At 38.0% G+C, this 17,691-nt stretch overlaps 1 protein-coding gene across 1 annotated transcript in view; it reads left to right on the forward strand.

The window, feature by feature from the left end:
* The window catches only part of LOC134747409 (neurobeachin-like), a 951,208-nt gene that overhangs the window by 644,955 nt on the left and 288,562 nt on the right, over positions 1-17,691 (forward strand). Inside the window, exons 9-10 of the mRNA XM_063682033.1 lie at positions 3,130-3,276; positions 5,628-5,936. Of these exons, the coding sequence (XP_063538103.1) occupies positions 3,130-3,276; positions 5,628-5,936 (456 nt within the window). The remainder of the gene's footprint in view (positions 1-3,129; positions 3,277-5,627; positions 5,937-17,691) is intronic.

The following is a 17,691-nucleotide window of genomic DNA, read 5'->3' on the forward strand; positions in this document are numbered from 1 at the left end:
AATTTTCTCCAGAAATTACTTCAAAACAAGTGACAATTTCTCTGAAAATCGACTTAAATTCAACGTAATTTTGATACTTAAACAAAGCTGAACAGTAAGGCATTGACGTTCGAAATTGTAGACAATGACTCCAAACTCCGGCTCTAAAAATACTTAACTAGGGGTAAAAAAAATATTCTGGGGAAATCTGCAAAGTCATTCAAACGTGTATGAAGGCCCCAATCCATTTAGGGTGTGGGGTTTATACCCATACACCCTCGTACAAAAAGAGTACTCTGTACCTAACAGAAAGATTTATTTAAACCTGATAAAGATGATCTTTGCTTATGATAATTCTTTTATTTATTACTTTCACGCAACGCTTCTTCATTTGTTCCTTCAGTCATTCAACACGCATTACATTAAATGGAATGCGTGTTGATACAAATTTTGTATTACATTTTACAAAATACTCCGAATATCGTCTTTCCAGCTCAATAGCCCTTTACCGTTAAACGTTCTCACGTGTCGCCTCAGTACAGTGGAGTGTTTTAGCCGTAAATGGGAATTTACATGACGTTACTTCGTAACGGATTGAGAACAAAATTGAGGGCTCAGGATATAAGAGAGCGGCGTTGTTGAAGAAGTATGTAGATTGTCAATTTTGTACACAAGCTTCTACAAAAATACTTCAATATAATTATCTCTATCATCTTCTTTGCTAGTCCCTCATTACTGTGGATTGTGACCGCTTGGTTTTCCCGTAGCTCTCACCGAGTTTTCCTGAGGTGGCCTTTTTCACTGGGTTAGACCATTATAGTTGGTTGGGGGCCTGAGGTCTTTCGCCTTACACTTTTCCGTTTTCCAATTATGCCGTAAGGTTTTACTCCGAAAATCGCTTTTAAATTGCAAAACTTGATTCTATTTTGTGTTTTGCTCTAAGTAAGTATTTATTTGTTTTGTTACAAGGTTTGTATTCATTAGTACAATACCTAAAATCCGAATTGGTCAGAAGCTAGAAAGCGGCTGAGCATCAGGAATTCAGGAATCCAGGCTTTGGAATGTGACGCCCGCGCTCGACAAAGGCATTGTTTGTGATTGATGTCAATGATGTCAGGAATTTGAGATTTTTCATTACATATTTTATCATATGCTAAAATGTAATATGTTTACATGGATTATTTGTAATCTGCAATTAAGTTGCAATGTTGCTATCGCAAAAAAACCAACAAGAAATAACTCCACAAGGTATTTTTATATTGTAGTGATGAATTGATCATATACTTTAAAAATCCAAAACCTGTACATTTGTTCTTCATTTTCTTTTTTTCTTTATTTATTAGTCCAATGCCTAAAGTCTGATTCTATCAGAGGCTAAAGAGCGGCCGAGCATCAGGAATTCAGGAATCCTTAGGCTTTGGAATGTGACGCCCGCCGGCAAAGGCATTGTAGTGCTCTGTTTGGCAGTGGGCGGAACATTTAGAGCTGTTTGATTTGTGTTACTGTTACGGATTGCGGGTGAAATCGGAGTTCAAGTTGTTTTGTGAATTAGCTTTATGTGAATAAAATTTACCGAAATCTAGTTTCAACTTCAAGAAAGTGACCATGAATCTTGTAACTAGGCAAAAGGAACCCGTTAATTTGTCTATTGATCTATCAGAAGTTCTGTCTAGGAAACGAAACAAGGTGTGACTACCACCAGTTTGGCACTGATATAAACGCTATCGAGAACGTAACTTACTTTCTATACATCTCGCTCGTACTCGTTTATTAGTGCGAGCGAGATCTATAGAGAGTAAATTACGTAGACAGCGTATGTCAGTTTTGACACTATCTGTGACTCATGGTACGGGTACTGAAGATAAACTGCCGAAAATATTGCGAGTCCTACAACATCACTCAAAGTCTACTTGAAATATGAGATTTTTCACGTCTACACTTTATCAGAACTACTATAAGCGAGAGATACTAAAAGCGTCACAAATATTCCAGCAAGAAATAACTTTGCAAGGTTTTCGCTGCAGCGACTAAATATTATGTAAAGTATCGTCGCGATCTGCATGCCAGAGACTTGGGCCGCGTATAATGCAGTCTTCATGAAAACCCGACCGTTATCGGCGGAGATTCCCCCAATTCCCTTACGTTTATTACATCCAACATATTTCACGCTTTTAAACCCAACAGCGAATCCCCCTTAAATTTTGTTATACGTCAGATTATGTGCGTCAACTTTGAAGTGTTTCTCCGTTTTATTGGCTTCTAAATATTCCAGCCAGGGACGCAGTTATTTATATTTAAGTAATCCTGAATCTCGTGGGACCACTCTGCCATAATTACAGATTTTTCGGGTCGGATTTATACGGAGGCTTTGCACAAAATTACTTTTTATTTTTATTATAAATGAGCAACCTATGGGCCGGGTTGGAAAGGATTCTTAATCTCGCACCGTTCTGTAGGTTTTGGTATTTTGTAATCAATTAGGTAGGCTTATGTTGACGTTGGCGGAATCCTCTCATGATAACGATGGTAAAGTAAATAGAGTTTTGCGTGATGAATTATAATTTTAAATACAATTTTAAGTACAGGTTATAGGTATTTCTTCTGAGTTTATTATTTATTTAAAACCGAAAAATAACTAACAAAGTTACATTATAATAAACTAGCTACAAAATTAAAAGTAATAGAAAACTGACAATTTAGGTAAAGTCACCGAGGTCCGAAAACTGAGAAAGGGTTCCCATAAGGCTGGCTGCGTTCCCCCTCTGAATCGCTATGTCAATCCTTTGGGCGAGGAACGAGCCAGCCCTACAGTCCCCGGTGACCTCAAACAATTTTTTCGATAGCTGCCTGATAACTTGATAAGTCTGTGGGCGCCTGGGCTCCACGGTCCTAAAGTTTCAACGGCAAATGCCGCAAATATATTCTGTCTATTTCTTTTTATTTACATATTGTTTTGAAATATTTCCTTAACATTAAAGGATTTGCCACACTGGATGCGTTCTGCAATCAGCGGTCAGGTCAAACCCGCATTATGTATGAACAACATCGACAGCAACCTTTGAAGTTGAAGTTTGACCTGACCGCTGCCTGCAGAACGCATTGGCATGGCAAATCTTTAAACATAATTTTTATTCATGTTTTTGTCCCCAGCCATTCGACAAGTGCTACATCGGAGCGACAGCTGAGCTGGACGAGGAGCGCGTGTTCTGCGGACAGATGGCCGCCATCTACTTGTTCGGGGAAGCGCTCACCACCCACCAGATCTGCGCCATGCATCGTCTAGGTCCAGGGTATAAGGTGAGCTGAGCTTACGCGTACATCGTTCGGGGCCTAGCCAAGATGACAAACATTAATCGAAAACGCCAATCGAATAGGAAATAGTGTCGTGACTTCGTAGTTCGTTTGGCGCTTGTCGATGAACGATTATCTTGGCTAGCCCCCCTGGTGTGTGAGCGAGACAGCGCTATGCAAGTAATGTCGGGTTCGCATACTGCAGCGGCGTGATCCGCGATGTGAATAAGCCCATCCGCGTTGCTTCTGAAAGTCTGAGAGGGGGGGTGGCAAGGTCGCCATGTAAAAATAAGAATTGGAGATGAAAAAATGAAAAAAATGAAAAATGAAAAAAATATTTATTAACTAAGAGTTTACAATTCGTGTAAGATTAACTTTGGTACCCGCACTAGGCGCGCCTGTATCGCGGGGACCAAAAACAGTAGGTAGTTGTAACAAAGAGTGTTATAACCGGTTGACAATTTTACTTAATGTTAGGTTAACTAGGACTAAAAATTATAAAACTACACAGATTTACAAGCTATCGGAAGTAAACTAAAAATAATTAAATTCAGTTTGTTTGCATCTCATATTTTAGTAATTTCTAATTTGTACAATTTTCTCTGTCTCGTCATAGGTTAAACTGGCTAGCCATTTCTTAACAAGTACTTTAGTGTTATAAACGGATTTATCTTTGATATCAGAGTATCTTATGGCGACATTGTAAATATACCTTGATATGTAAGGCTCGAAACGTTTAGCAAAAACAGTGCGCACCAGCGGCACCTGAATTCTGTAGACTCTTCTATGAAACACATCTTTGTGCTCGTTAGTCCCAAGAAGTTGCTTATGCTTATCAATAATTATTTTAAGCAGATACAGTTTACGAACCGTGAGCACTTCACAATTTCTGTATAGCAAAAATGTTGAGTACCTAAAAGGTTTTTTAAGCATTGTCTTTAGGACAGCACGCTGAGCTCTTTCAGCCTCGATGATGGTCGTTTTGTTAATACTACCCCAGCAGCATATGCAGTATGTCAGAATTGGTTCACATAAAGCGTGGTATACTAATTTTAGCGTTTTGACGTCTGCCACCCTTCTTAAGTTTCTCATAACATAAACGATACTTCTCACTCGATTCGAAAGCACGGCTATTTGGGGCTTAAAACTCAAATTATGATCTAGCATAACACCCAAGTATCTTAGCACCTCAACTTGACAGATTGACCTACAGGAGCATACAACGTCATTTCCTCTGCAAATGTGAATCTTTATGTCGTGCACAGGAGCTGGTGGAGCCGATGCAAGAGTTTTGTGGAAGCATAGGAAATTTGTCTTTTTGATGATTCATATATTTTAGCGCGCTTCGTTATATAATCGTTAAAGATTACAGAACCTACCTACTACATTAGTTTAAGATCCGGACGTTAATTAGATTAATTACACATATCTGACACATAAAATCTCTGATATATAACATCTCTGTTTGTATGTGAAAAAAAAGTGTCTCGACCTTGCTTCCTCCTACTACCTAAATGAAACTTGCAGTTGTTGAAGGTCCTAAAAATAATCTTCAATATCGCTGGAACGATGATATCCTGGGGCCCGTTTCTCAAAAGCTTGTAACTTGTAATACAAGTGGAAGTCCCTTTCTAACAAAAGCTGTCAAAAAGTGACATCCGCTTGTATTACAAGTTAAAGCTTTTGAGAAACGGGCCCCTGTTATCTATAAAGCGCAGGTATGATACTGAAAAAGTGAGGCCAAAGTGCATGTCAAAGCGTTTTTCGCATAGTTTACAAGCTAAAATACCTCAGCCTCGTGCAACACAATTTTTTGCAATGTCACAAACAATTCATTTCATTTCATCACTGTTGAGTGCATTTACTATTACGTTCGGACTCGAACTAACTCCGGTCCTGTGTCATGTCATCGGCATGCCGACCGGATTGGCTGATGTGTCAATTTAATCAACGGGTTTGTGGCGTTATGTACTTGTCCTGTATGTAGTTCAGAGAAAGCTTTTTTACCCTTTTTCTTTCTATTAGAATGCTTTTAAAGTTCAAAACTGAGAAACCCTTTTTTGCTTTTGGCAAATCACTTTTTCATGTTACCTCGCGCGAATTATAAAGAGTTATCATTCATTGTAGAAGAGGTGTAAATGGAAAATACAAAATTTAAATGCGAATGTTTTAAAGTAACTAGTTTTTCTAACCTCTTTATTTTATTTTATTATAAAACCATTTTTTCTTATACTTTACAACTCTTCTACGATTAATTATTTGGCATTAACAATTTAACTTTAGTTGTAGGTATTATTTTTCTTATAACAATACCAATGATGTTTTGTGTCTTGCCCACTGCTAACCAATGGATACAGAGTCAGTTCCGATTCGACAACGAATGTAACATCAGCTTACCGGAGAACCACAAAAGGGTGAGCGAACAAGCCGCTCTCCTGCTTGCGAACGCAGAAGTCCCCCCTCCCGAACCCGAAACCCCCCCTCCTGACCCTGAACCCGAACCCCAACCCGCTTCGCTGGAAGATACCAAGGCGGCAGAAAATGAAGAAGCATGCGTAGTTGTTAAAGAAGACTCGACGCCTCGAGGAAGAAAGATGGCGGGCGAGGCGCGCGAAGTGGCCGCCGCGCATGCGTCGCTGCTCGTAGATATTGAAGCATGCAAGCGTGTAAGCATGTCGCGCTCGCTCTTATTTAATTTACGTATGTTTATCTCGCTTTTGTGTTGTCCTCTTTGGAAAACGATCGGTTTGTCATTGAAGTTAAAAATACTACTATTTACTAAGGTGGCGCTCCTGTGTTCGGTCCAGAGCTTGGCTATTGCACCAAGTTCCTCAAGCGTTTAGAATTAGATCTTGGTCTCGCGTCTAGCGTCACATCTAACCCGAAATTTTGTTACATTTCTAACAGAACAGCGTATTACGTGAACAGAAGACGACAACCTTAGGCTTTAGTCTTCGTTGTATGATACTATCGAAGACCAAAGCTTAATATAAATAGGACGTTCTTCTTTGTGACGGCTCAGCAAAAATGTTATTCCTAATGGACCTAATGCTCTAACGCGCCTTATGTCATAAATTATCATCCTAACCTCAACACACCGATCGTTTTCCAACTGCAAACGTACCCCACGCTCTGCACATGTGTTACCGTCTAGCTGTGTGTAGGGCCAGTTCCGCTTCGACACCGAGTGCCCGACGCAGCTGCCGACAAGCGAGGTCCGCGTCGACCGCTACGGGGACCTCATCCATGATCCCACGCAAAACATTCATGACGTAAGCGTTGTGCCTGCAATGTTATGGGGTCCTGGTACTTATACTTACTTGAAGGTCAAATTTAAGGGATTTAGAAGTTTCACTAATTTTTTTAACATCTTCAATATCTTCATGAACAAATCCGTAAAAATGGTGCATGGATGAAATGGGACAAATGTTTTCTGCATTCTGCGCCTATGTTGCAGAAGATGATTCAAAGACTGGGAACCTAAGTAAACTAACACTAATACTGTTCACTAATATTCTGATTGGTAACCATATTTTTATGATTATGACATAGGAGGGTGGACGCTCAATGTTTCTGCGCTAATATTATGGTTTCTTGGTAACCACAACTTTCACTACCTTTCGTTTTAAAGAAAAAGGTTGGTGTGCGTCACTAATTTCATGGTATCCTGGTAACACCACTTTCTTTCACATGACGAAAATTAGAGACAAACCTGGGCCGTGTTGCATAATAAACTAAAACTAATATTACTCGGAACTCCTTTTCTAATTTCACTATTAGAAAAGGAGTTCCGCTTGTAATATTAGTTGTAGTTTATTATGCAACACGGCCGTCTAATTTTCATTAAATAATGTTATGAATAAACTTTCTTATTTATCACGATGGAAGTAACACTATAAAAGAGGGAACCTATTAGTACTTTCCAACACCCCTTTCAACCATTTATTTCGGTAAAAATACGTAATCCTTGCACGTTTAGCAAAAGCGGGTTGGTATTTCATTAAGCACATTTTTTTGGAAGGGCAGGTACCTACCATAATGAATCCACTCGGGCTACAAAGGGATCTTTGAAGATAATCCCGCGTAGCGAGTGTTTCGAAATGAGTTACTGTATTATTTGGAGATCTAATCTTGCCTTCCGTTGTCGGGCTTTATGATTAAATATGCATACTATATAAATGCGAAAGTATGTCTGTCTGTCTGTTACCTCTTGACGCTTAAAAATAAGCAATTCTCAAAATTAAGCTTTCGAACTTTTCGAAGTTACCCCAGTGCACCTTAACAGTAAACGTCGTAGTTATTTATTACTTTAACATTGTTTCCCGTTGAGTTAAGACACTAATTAATAATTTAATTACGAGTACAACCCCTAATAACTGGGGTTGTAAAGGGTTTCTGTGATTTACCATTATATATTTAAATCTATAAGTATTCGGGATGAGTGATTATGTAGGGTAAATGTGTAAGGTATTGTCATTACCTCACGTGGAAATTTTTAATTGTAGATTAGTTTTTGGTTGAAGACTTTCTTCTTATACGAGTAAGCATGCGTTTTGTTTCAATACATTCTATTCATATTTCATTGCTCTTAAATTTAAATAACGTGCACACATTTCTCAAAATAATTATAACACGAAAACATCTCATATTAATTGGAACCGCAACTATTGTCAAACTTTCCCGCTTAACGCCCGCCTGTCCAAAGTTTGAACACCCCACGCCCGCGCCCATTTCGTATGTGCATGTTTCTGATATTCCGGTACTTAGTATTGACTTTCGGCCATTTAAATAACAAAGTGGAGAGAATTTATCTTTCCTTTTGCAATTTTCCGGTATAAAATTCATGTTTTATGTTGGTACGTGAATACGATAAGTGAATATAATGTTCTTAGATCGTGTTTACGTTTAACATACCTACACACAAAAATCACATATGTACTTGTAATGTGCAAAATTTAAATGGAAATATTTTAGAAACTGTACCAATGTTTTGCCCGCGGCGCCTACAAGGCGGGGGAAGTCGCACAAGTCAGACAACTAGGGCAATACGGAACTCTCCGCCCCTAAGAAAACACGTATTAAGTAGCGAGCTAGAAGCACAGACTAATCGAGTTACTGTTCTCTCAACTTAATGGTCCATTTAATTTGCGAAACCGAAGGAAGTTCCGAGACGCGACTAATTTCAACTTTCGTCCCATTTTTTCCGTAATCGAAGTAAGAAATTCAGTTAGTCAGCGAAAAATTCTCGGCTGGCGGTTTGTTTATATTTCATTTAGTCTCTGAATGTCATTAAAAGTTGGGGAAAAATTAATTAACTGAGGGCAGCTGAGATCTTCATTTGACTAATCTACGCACTCATGTGGTTATAAATATTCGTCGACGAAAACCTCTTCTGAATAATGTGGGTATTTGTTTAACTTTATGGAAGTAATCTGCAAGCTTGCTGAAAATAATTACGAGCAGTATTAATTTTCTGTCTTGGGGGGCTCGTAATTTTGATGATAGCGTATTTATTTTTATTCTTTTTTGGAATATTTGTTTTAATGAGTTCCGAAACTCGAGTCGTTAAAACCTGATCTTGATTTAAATTGCTTTTAGGGCATCCTCTAGCTAGCGCGGTTGCACGAAGCGGGTGAGCGGGTTAACGAAAAATAGTACGAGCAACGCTAACTGGCGCGGGCGCCTGCGACGGATTTTACATACAATGGCAGCCGCGTGCGTGCGCCCGCTCCGTGCAAAATCAAAGCTACCTAACTGTACCAGCTTGACAAGCGGCAGACTGTGGAACTACCACCAAAATGTCAAATACCTGTATAGTATATTACATAAAGGCAGTGAAGTAAGAAATGTCTCGGATCACAATTTTCGGCCGAGGCTAAGCCGATGTCGACAAACATGTGATTTGAGGTTTTCTCATATACTGGCCGAGTTGCGTATATTGTCACTCAGCGAAAAGAGCACAGCTCTTAAATATGTGACGTTTTCAATCAAAAGGTACCACATTGTCGCTTGTCGATAAGGTTGATTTCAAATTAATGCTATATGGAAATAGCGCCCAATTGACAACCGAAAATACCCTTTTTATTGAGAATGGCGCATATAAAGAAGAAGAAATGGCGATGCATTAGCTTAGACGGACCCTAACTCCGAGTAATATGAAATCAATATTTAATAATGTTATTAGTATTAGGTACATATTATGAAAGTTGGAATACAGCTTTTGAATGAGTTTTTCATTACTGTACCGTTAAGTTTTCTCCCCCGGGAATAGATTCCGGGATAACAACATTGATGGACACCTAGCTACATTTAAATTGGATTTACTCCTTCGAGTGATAAAGTAATTACGGAAGCAGGGAGGAGGAATGTTTTTGAGATATTTTAAATTGTTTGCCGGCAGGTTGTATCGATCAAGGCTTGCTTCTTATTTGGAGTTAATCAAAATCAAATTGCAATTCGATTTAAATGTTATTGGTAGGATAATATATGTATAGAAACATCACTAAAAGTATTTTATTATGATCTCAAAACAAGATGCTAACTAAGTGGCACATGAATCAAATTCCTTAGCTAGACTGTTCACCATAAACACTCATTATAAACTACATATTTTAACTACATGAACATGTCAAATCACACCTTTTAAAGACTAGCGTGCAAAGAAATCTTAACCTCCAGTTTTCGTCGACAAGAATAGAATAAATTTCTAATTCTGGGCACGTCGCCCGCAACGTATCAAACTTTTTAATATAATTTTCGAGATTTCCACAGTCTGACTTCCTGATGTAAAAAGTTCTACAAGGTTTCGGGCATATGATAAACTCGAGTTGATATTACTTGTGGAATTTCTCGCCGAAATTAAATCAAGGAATAAAACTAATATTAAACTGCATTGAGGAAATATATAGAGGTAGAGAATAAAGCGTAGGTACTTATGTGTTTCGAGGCTGTTTGAATGTAAATATGAAGCTTTGTTTTTGCAAAGACTATGAATTAAATTTGTTGTTCGTGACTTTCGCTTGAGTTTAGACTCGTGCGCTTTAATTTAGAAGGTGTAATTAATTTAAGATATTGTTAAATGTTAACTGCGTTTCATTTACTAGTCCCATTTTGTCTCGCTAGTTTTCTTCGGCGTCCATAGAAGGGTAAAGGAATCTTTTTACCTTTTTAAAACCCAAAATAAATGTTTTCACCATATTACCTAATATTGACACTTGCGGCCTTCATTTTCATACGGACACCCTACATAGCTATCAACTTATGAGCTTGTTTTTCCTTACATAAGTATCAAAAAACTTACTGGTGTGCCATTTGAACCCGCAACCTCCGGATTGAAAGTCAGACATCCGATCCACTCGGTCACCACCGTTCATACGAATTAAGTATTCAAAAATAAAACAAGTTCAGAATTATAAAACCAGGAGATCTACATTTAATCGAAAACTTTCCGAGCTAGCCGTTGCACCGGTGCGGCGTCGCGTTCTCTATCCGTTGCACCAAACTTAATATTAAGAGGTTCTAAAACTTTGAAAACATCCGGACTTTCGGATGAATGTTGGAGTTACTGGAAATATTTATGTATTCCGTGTGCCTCGCGCAACTTTCTACCTTGATTGGTGCTCCAGAACTGGGTTCCAAGTAGTTTTTGATTATTTTTTACTCTTTAAAATGCTGTGAGACTACTTTGTGCAGAGAAAGTCATGTTTTTTTAGAAAAGCTGAAAGCCAGGAAAACTATCATCATCATCATCATCATATCAGCCCTTTATCGCCCACTGCTGAGCATAGGCCTCTCTTCCAGTACGCCACTTGTCCCGGTCCTGAGCTAATCTCTTCCAGAAGTGACCCGCAATCTTCCGGATGTCGTCCACCCAACGAGCCGATGGACGCCAGGGGCTTCTTTCATTCGAAAGCGGCCACCATTCCGTTAACATTTTAGTCCACCTGCCACTTTAGGTCAGGTGCTGCCTGTCAGGAAAACTATGCTTAAAAAAAACTCAAGATTTATAGTAAAGTAAAACCATCAATTATCACCCTAAATGTACACTCTCTGCCACTATTATCTTGCATTAAACTTTGATGTGGCAATAGTAACAGTTGGAAAATCGAATGAAATGTACGCACGCGATTGGCTGCTCGTGTCACGTAGACTAATGTCGCTCCGCGTGCAACTGCCGATTTTTTTCAAATCAAACGTGTTTTTTCTACCAACCAATTCTTAAATCTTGCTGACCAAGTAGTTATTTTGCAGCTCGACTATTTATTAAGCAGATCTATATTGGTTATAATGTTGACCGTTTGTGAATTGTTTGCTACAAGAGTTGTAGTTGATTTTCTTATTTTATTGCCAGCAAAAGTTTTGTATGCTCTCCAAATAATTTTTCAACACACTTGCTCAAAACGACGTTTTTATTCCACCGATTTTTGGCTCATAATCCTAGATATTAAACACGCGTGCTCTTTCAGTGTATTATTCCGCTCGTGCTTTTTCGTTATATTATCCGACTGAGTTAAGAAGCTAACTGATTGCTAATAATATGCATGGAAAGGGAGCCTTCTTTAATTGGTCGGACTGGCGGGCACGGGCGCGCCCGACCGCCTGCGCTGCGCGCGGCCCGGCCGGCCCGCCCGCCGCGTCGCCCGCGGCCGGGGCGAGCGAGGGCCGGCCGGCAGTACTTACGAGTATGACAGATGAAACACACAATACTAACTGTTTTAACTATTAAAATTTGATTAATATGAAAGTTTCTTTTTTTTCTCGCAAGTGTGTTGAAAAACGTCGTATGAAACGCGTGTGCATTGTTCATTACACACATCGGCTTTCTTATTGCGCGCTCGCTTACAGCTCGCGCGCACAATATCGCCTCGTGTGTAATAACCAACTTAGCACACTTGTATCATAATGTACTATTATGGCTATTTTTGCAAATTAGTTTTAAAACCGGCTACCGGCAGTTACCGGCTGATCGATTAATTACTTTCCGTTTTTTAATCATTTCAAAGTGATATTGTCAAATGATAGTATAAAATTATGAAAACGGATTTTATCGCGTATAGATATTGAATTTATCATCACCCATTGACCACGAACGCGGTAAAGGGTTCAAAACGTCGGGATGTATTATAAATTCAATATACGCAATATAATCAGTTTTCATAGTTTTATTTCATTTCTAAGTGCATTATTCGATTTGTCAATTTTCGGGTCTGTACGGCCAGTTGAGTTGCGTGGACTTTTGTAAACACAATCACAGTAACGACACCGCCCCTCCTCGCCTGGTGCTTGTGCTCTTGTATTTTATTAAATTCCAGCCAACGTTGGTATTTGTTCAGAACTTGTTACCGCTGGATTTACTTATTGCCCTTACAATATCCAAGTTTAGAATATTAATTTTAGATTAAATTCCGGCATATTGATCTTTTGAATAAAGGATTAGGATACTTATTAATCTGGCTTAATTATTTTATTAATTTTAGCCAAGGATAACTAATAGTAACTAACTAATAAAAAGCAAAAGACGTGACTATTATGGAAACAAAAAAACCTTGTTAAAGGGTTTTAAACAGTTTAACCACTTATTATTATAAAAAAGTAGTTTCTTACTTATTGTTCGCCTTTAACCAAATGCTAGTATCAAAATTAAAAGAAGTCAATGGCGCAAGAATAGGCTTGATGATAAATTGTTATTAATGGTATCAATCGATCAGGTTTGTTTTTGGGATCAAATGTCTATATGGGACCCATTGCAAGACAAAAGTCAGAAATGGTAGTCAAAGTCCGACAGACGTACTTCACTCGCGAAACGCTCCTTACAAAACGATGTGAACGTGACGTCAAGGTCACTGAGAGCCCATCTTGAATGTATAAAAATAAGTAAAATTGCGATTTTTGTCGGTGAAATATTGCGTTTATATGCATATAGTTGCTATACAATCTTTTTTTGGATAAAATGCAAGGAATCGAATGGTATCTTTACTTTAATTATTCCTTTTGAGAAGTTAAAAAAAACTTTAAATTTTGAAACTTTTAGATCTTGTATTTTTTTATCATTTCCATATATTATTTTAATATCCACATTATTATGATAAATTGCTCATTTGCTATCTATTTTACTAGATTTTGTTGTAAAATTCAACATGTCTCATCACTGCCATCATCCCTATTCGCGCGCCAAATTACCTCTTATCTTCTATGAGGCCCTAGTCCCCGATCTCGTCTTCAATGACTCTTAATGACTGTGAGCCTGGTGAACTAAGCACTAGGCTAATCTTAAAGTACTTTACTTGAGTGCACTTAAGCCGCGGGACGGGCGGATTAGGTCTAGACTTTAGGTCTCAGAAGTCGGACGTGGATAAATAGATTTCCTTAAGTACTGCATGCGCGGAACACGAGCAAGCTACCTGTCGTTGTCCCATTTTTAGGTAAATCGGATTTTGTAGATCGACGCATTACGGACTGGAAATGGAAACCTTTTCTATTCTTACAAAAACATACAGCACCGGTATCATGGTCGCGTTTTTGTCACTTGTCATATCATGCGTCACTTTTGCACTTACGTACTTGTTAGAGCGTGACAGGTATAGTGACAAATGATAGACAGCCGTCCATCTTAGCCCCGCAGGATAAGTGATTATATGATGTGATAGATGACAAATCTAAAATGACGTTATCGACGCTTAAAGATAATCGAAGTGTGCAAAACAGAAGCCATCACGTCTTTTTTCAAATGGGAAGGGTAAGAATGGCACATGTCAAAAAGTGATTATAGGGTTGTGACAATGCAAATTTGAAATGTTTTTTTTTGTTGTTTTTTTACGATTCTCGATTAAATCTGCAAAGGCCATATAATATGATATATTTTGATGATTTGTGTCTAGATATTCTAAACTACGAAGGTTGCCTTGTTAAAAATTGTTCGAATGGAGCTACTTGCAAATTAACTTACAAGTTGTCTGAAAAACTGATTTTATGTCGTTTATTAAATAAAATCTCTCCTGTCCTATCTAGTTGGTTTTTCAAAATATTTTATATTTTTATTTCCTCTGACGAGGCATTAAAATAACAATTTTTCCATACCTAATACACAAATTAAATAGTTAACCTCGAAAAACCCAGGGCAATTTTTGTGTGTTTGAATTTGGAACATTCTGCTCTGCTCATGCAGATTTAGCCGTGAGTGGTTACAAAGTTAATCTCAACAAGTCGTTTATTCAGTTTTCGCAACATTCTGTTACTTAATATTTAACCAGCTCGAGCTATGCAAACGTAATAATAACCGCTCTGTCTAGGGAATCGCTTTGCATCTTAATCCGACGTGAGCTGCGAGCTGGGAATACATCAGTCTTAGTGAAATCCACTTCATCCCGTGGTCGAGACAGAATATCTGGTAATCTCAGTTCAATTACCTATATGGTTTCTATTAAAACTTAACTCCAAAATTTTTAGGTAAGACGTAAGTAAGAAACTTACTTTTGTCGTATTTTCGAGATGTATCTGCATAATACAAATGGAATTTGAAAGTGATGTTGCACGAGACAGGCTAAGCCGTTCGTGTCATGTGACAAAGTAAATTAGAGCGGAACACTAAGGGGTTGCGTCTGCTTCCGAGGATACCGTGATTGCAATTTGCATTACGAGTAACTTCCATGTACCTAAGCAGCTTTCCTAGAAATGCTTATTAAGGACGAAGTATCTTGTCAGCGAAATTTAATCTTGCTCAAATTAAGTACACAGCAAGTAGCATTACTTATTATTTGTACTTGGCACTGAGAAAAAACCAAATTTTTAAATGAATGGAAAAAGTGATGTTAACCGCTTCGGGCAAGTCTCGAACATGCGACCTTTTGAAACACCGGTCCAACCGCGCTTAACCAACAGCTACCAAAGCTAACCAGGAGTGTGCGAATTTTTTTTCTTCCCTTTTTTTATTTACACGCCTGAAGGAGACGCATGGTGTTGCAAAATCTCGCAGGTTCGAGTTGTGCCCGAAGCGGTGAAGTGAAGTATACTTTTTTTATGTACGAGGGAGATGCATCATATTGATTGGTCTTTTTTACAAAGAGTACCAAGTCACGGACCAGTATACCACCAATTATGCGATACATCACCTTAATCTAAGATTAGCTACTAAAGCTAACACTGTTAGTCTAGGTTAGCTTAATTAAAAGTTCCACCGTCATATTTGAAGTGCAATATTGTATCTCGGAAGTCTGACTCGGATACGGCAGAAGTTGTCTCGTTACTAAGACATAAGACGGTGAATTCCTATTGACTGCGATGTCTGCGATTAAGGGTGAGTCGACCGCCAGAATAAAAAGACCTGAGATCTATGCATATTAGCAAGTCCTGCTCATGGTTACATTCTTTAAAGTTTTCCGCTCATTCAAAATATCTAACGGGGCGGGTTTGGTAACGTTACAGAAAAACGTTCAACATTACTTTTTGGTTCTGACCTGACTTTGTATTTTTTTTATTTTGATTCATAAAATCATCATCGATTGATGGTGATGATTATTTAAATAAATCTAAGTCAACGAAATGAAATTAACACAAACCATTTTACAAAATTATTTAATATCTAAAACCGGATCAATTGACACCATGAAAAAAATGGACGCCAAAGGCTCTTTGAACTAGTTTTGGGCTATAGTCGGGAGAGTTTGATGAGTTTACAGTATGCGATAGGAATAACACTAAAACTTACATTGCTTAACTTCGAGACATCACACTTTCTAAGCAGTGTCTTCTCCCTGAGTACTAAGTTTAGGAACGTGCGTTGCAGTTGAAGTTACATTATTGCGCTGCAGTCTGCGTTATTTTGTATCGAATTTTGTACCGAGTCAAGATTGTGGTAATATTCTGGATAGTGGAATTTTCATGCTCGTTACTTTCCTAGCATTATCAAGATATATTTTGCTTCGGCTCCTCAATAATCACCAACTTTTTAAAAATGCTATGTGATCTTCCAACACTGAAGTAAATTTGCGTATATCAATATCATAATTTTCAGTCAAATCTTGGTTTCTATGTGTTGTCAAGTGTAATATATTGTATCAGTGAATTTATACATGCAGTTTTGCATCTATTAAAATGAAATCCAATATAGGTATATATTAGAATTACATTTCCTTTTAATTCAGGTGATTTAAGTTCTTTACATGTTTTGTTTTGATACTGACGGATCTAAATACACAAACGCGTTGGGTAAAGTGGTAACGGTAACCTTACACTGCTCTTAACCCGTTGGCTCTCAACGCTGACCGCCCCTGACATAGGGTTGCCTGTAAGGGATAGCGTATGGGATAACTACAGGGTATTTTCTATGTTGCGTGAAACTAATGTAATCAAATGGGCGGATAGGAACGTTTTACAGGATATTTTTTGGTCGGCACAGCTAATGCTCCCTGTATGTAAGTATAATGTGATATTTCCTTATTTCCGGAACATGAGCGGATTTGCATGGAACTACCTCTACTCAGCTATAGGTTTATAAACCGCGGACAGCGCGTAATAAAAATGAAGTTTCTTACCTAACATGGAGATACCTTAACTTGTCGTGCCTATTCTGATTAATTGATGATGATTTTCAGTTTTCTATAATCATAGATAAAAACTATTAAGATAAAACTACCTTCAAGTTAGTAAAACTTTCGTTATTTCAAATGCGAAGTATAAAATGTTCACTATTTAATCCTGTCAACCTAAACGACATCTTCTTAAAGTGCTTATTCAGTCAGAATCTTCATAGCTACAGTAGTTTCGTATTCATTACCTAACTCTTAAGTAATAGTATTTTTCCAGTTTTTATCTTTCCCTTGCGCTCCAGGAAATTCTCAACAATCTCAACTAGTTACCATAAAATGGTAATGGCGCTCCAGGCATGTGTTTTATTTAACAAGTTTTATGTAAGAGCAGACATTGTTCGCATTCGTTATGATGAAAAATCGCGGCAACCCTCACACCCTTTTAGCTGTTATTGTTACAAATGTGTTAGGTATTTCTGGATTTGTGAGTGTAATATTATCCCGGTACATTTGGCTCGGGTTACGTGGTGTTTTTGTTCTGTAATAGTGTTATGATTTGTAATGGTGTTATTGTTTATCTTCTACATGCTTTAGCTAACTAGCTTAAGCGTAGCCTGATGGTATGTATAGTTTAGACAGTTATGTAGGTACAATCTACTTATTCTTTGTCACTCAGTACACATAACATATTATTGCCATTGTGACGCGGTGCGAAGTGTCACAGAAATCTTATTCCTGACCGTAATGACTTTATTGTCAAACAAGATTTTCGTTGTGCATTCAATATGGTAAGTACAAGTATAGCACCCTGGGGGATCCCAACCTCAAAGAAATAAGTTGTTTGCATGAATTATCCTTAATCATTGTAGTCTCGTAACAGATTAACATATTCAATATT

This window comes from Cydia strobilella, chromosome 14 (genome assembly GCF_947568885.1).
Source record: "Cydia strobilella chromosome 14, ilCydStro3.1, whole genome shotgun sequence".
In the NCBI taxonomy this organism is placed as follows: domain Eukaryota; kingdom Metazoa; phylum Arthropoda; class Insecta; order Lepidoptera; family Tortricidae; genus Cydia; species Cydia strobilella.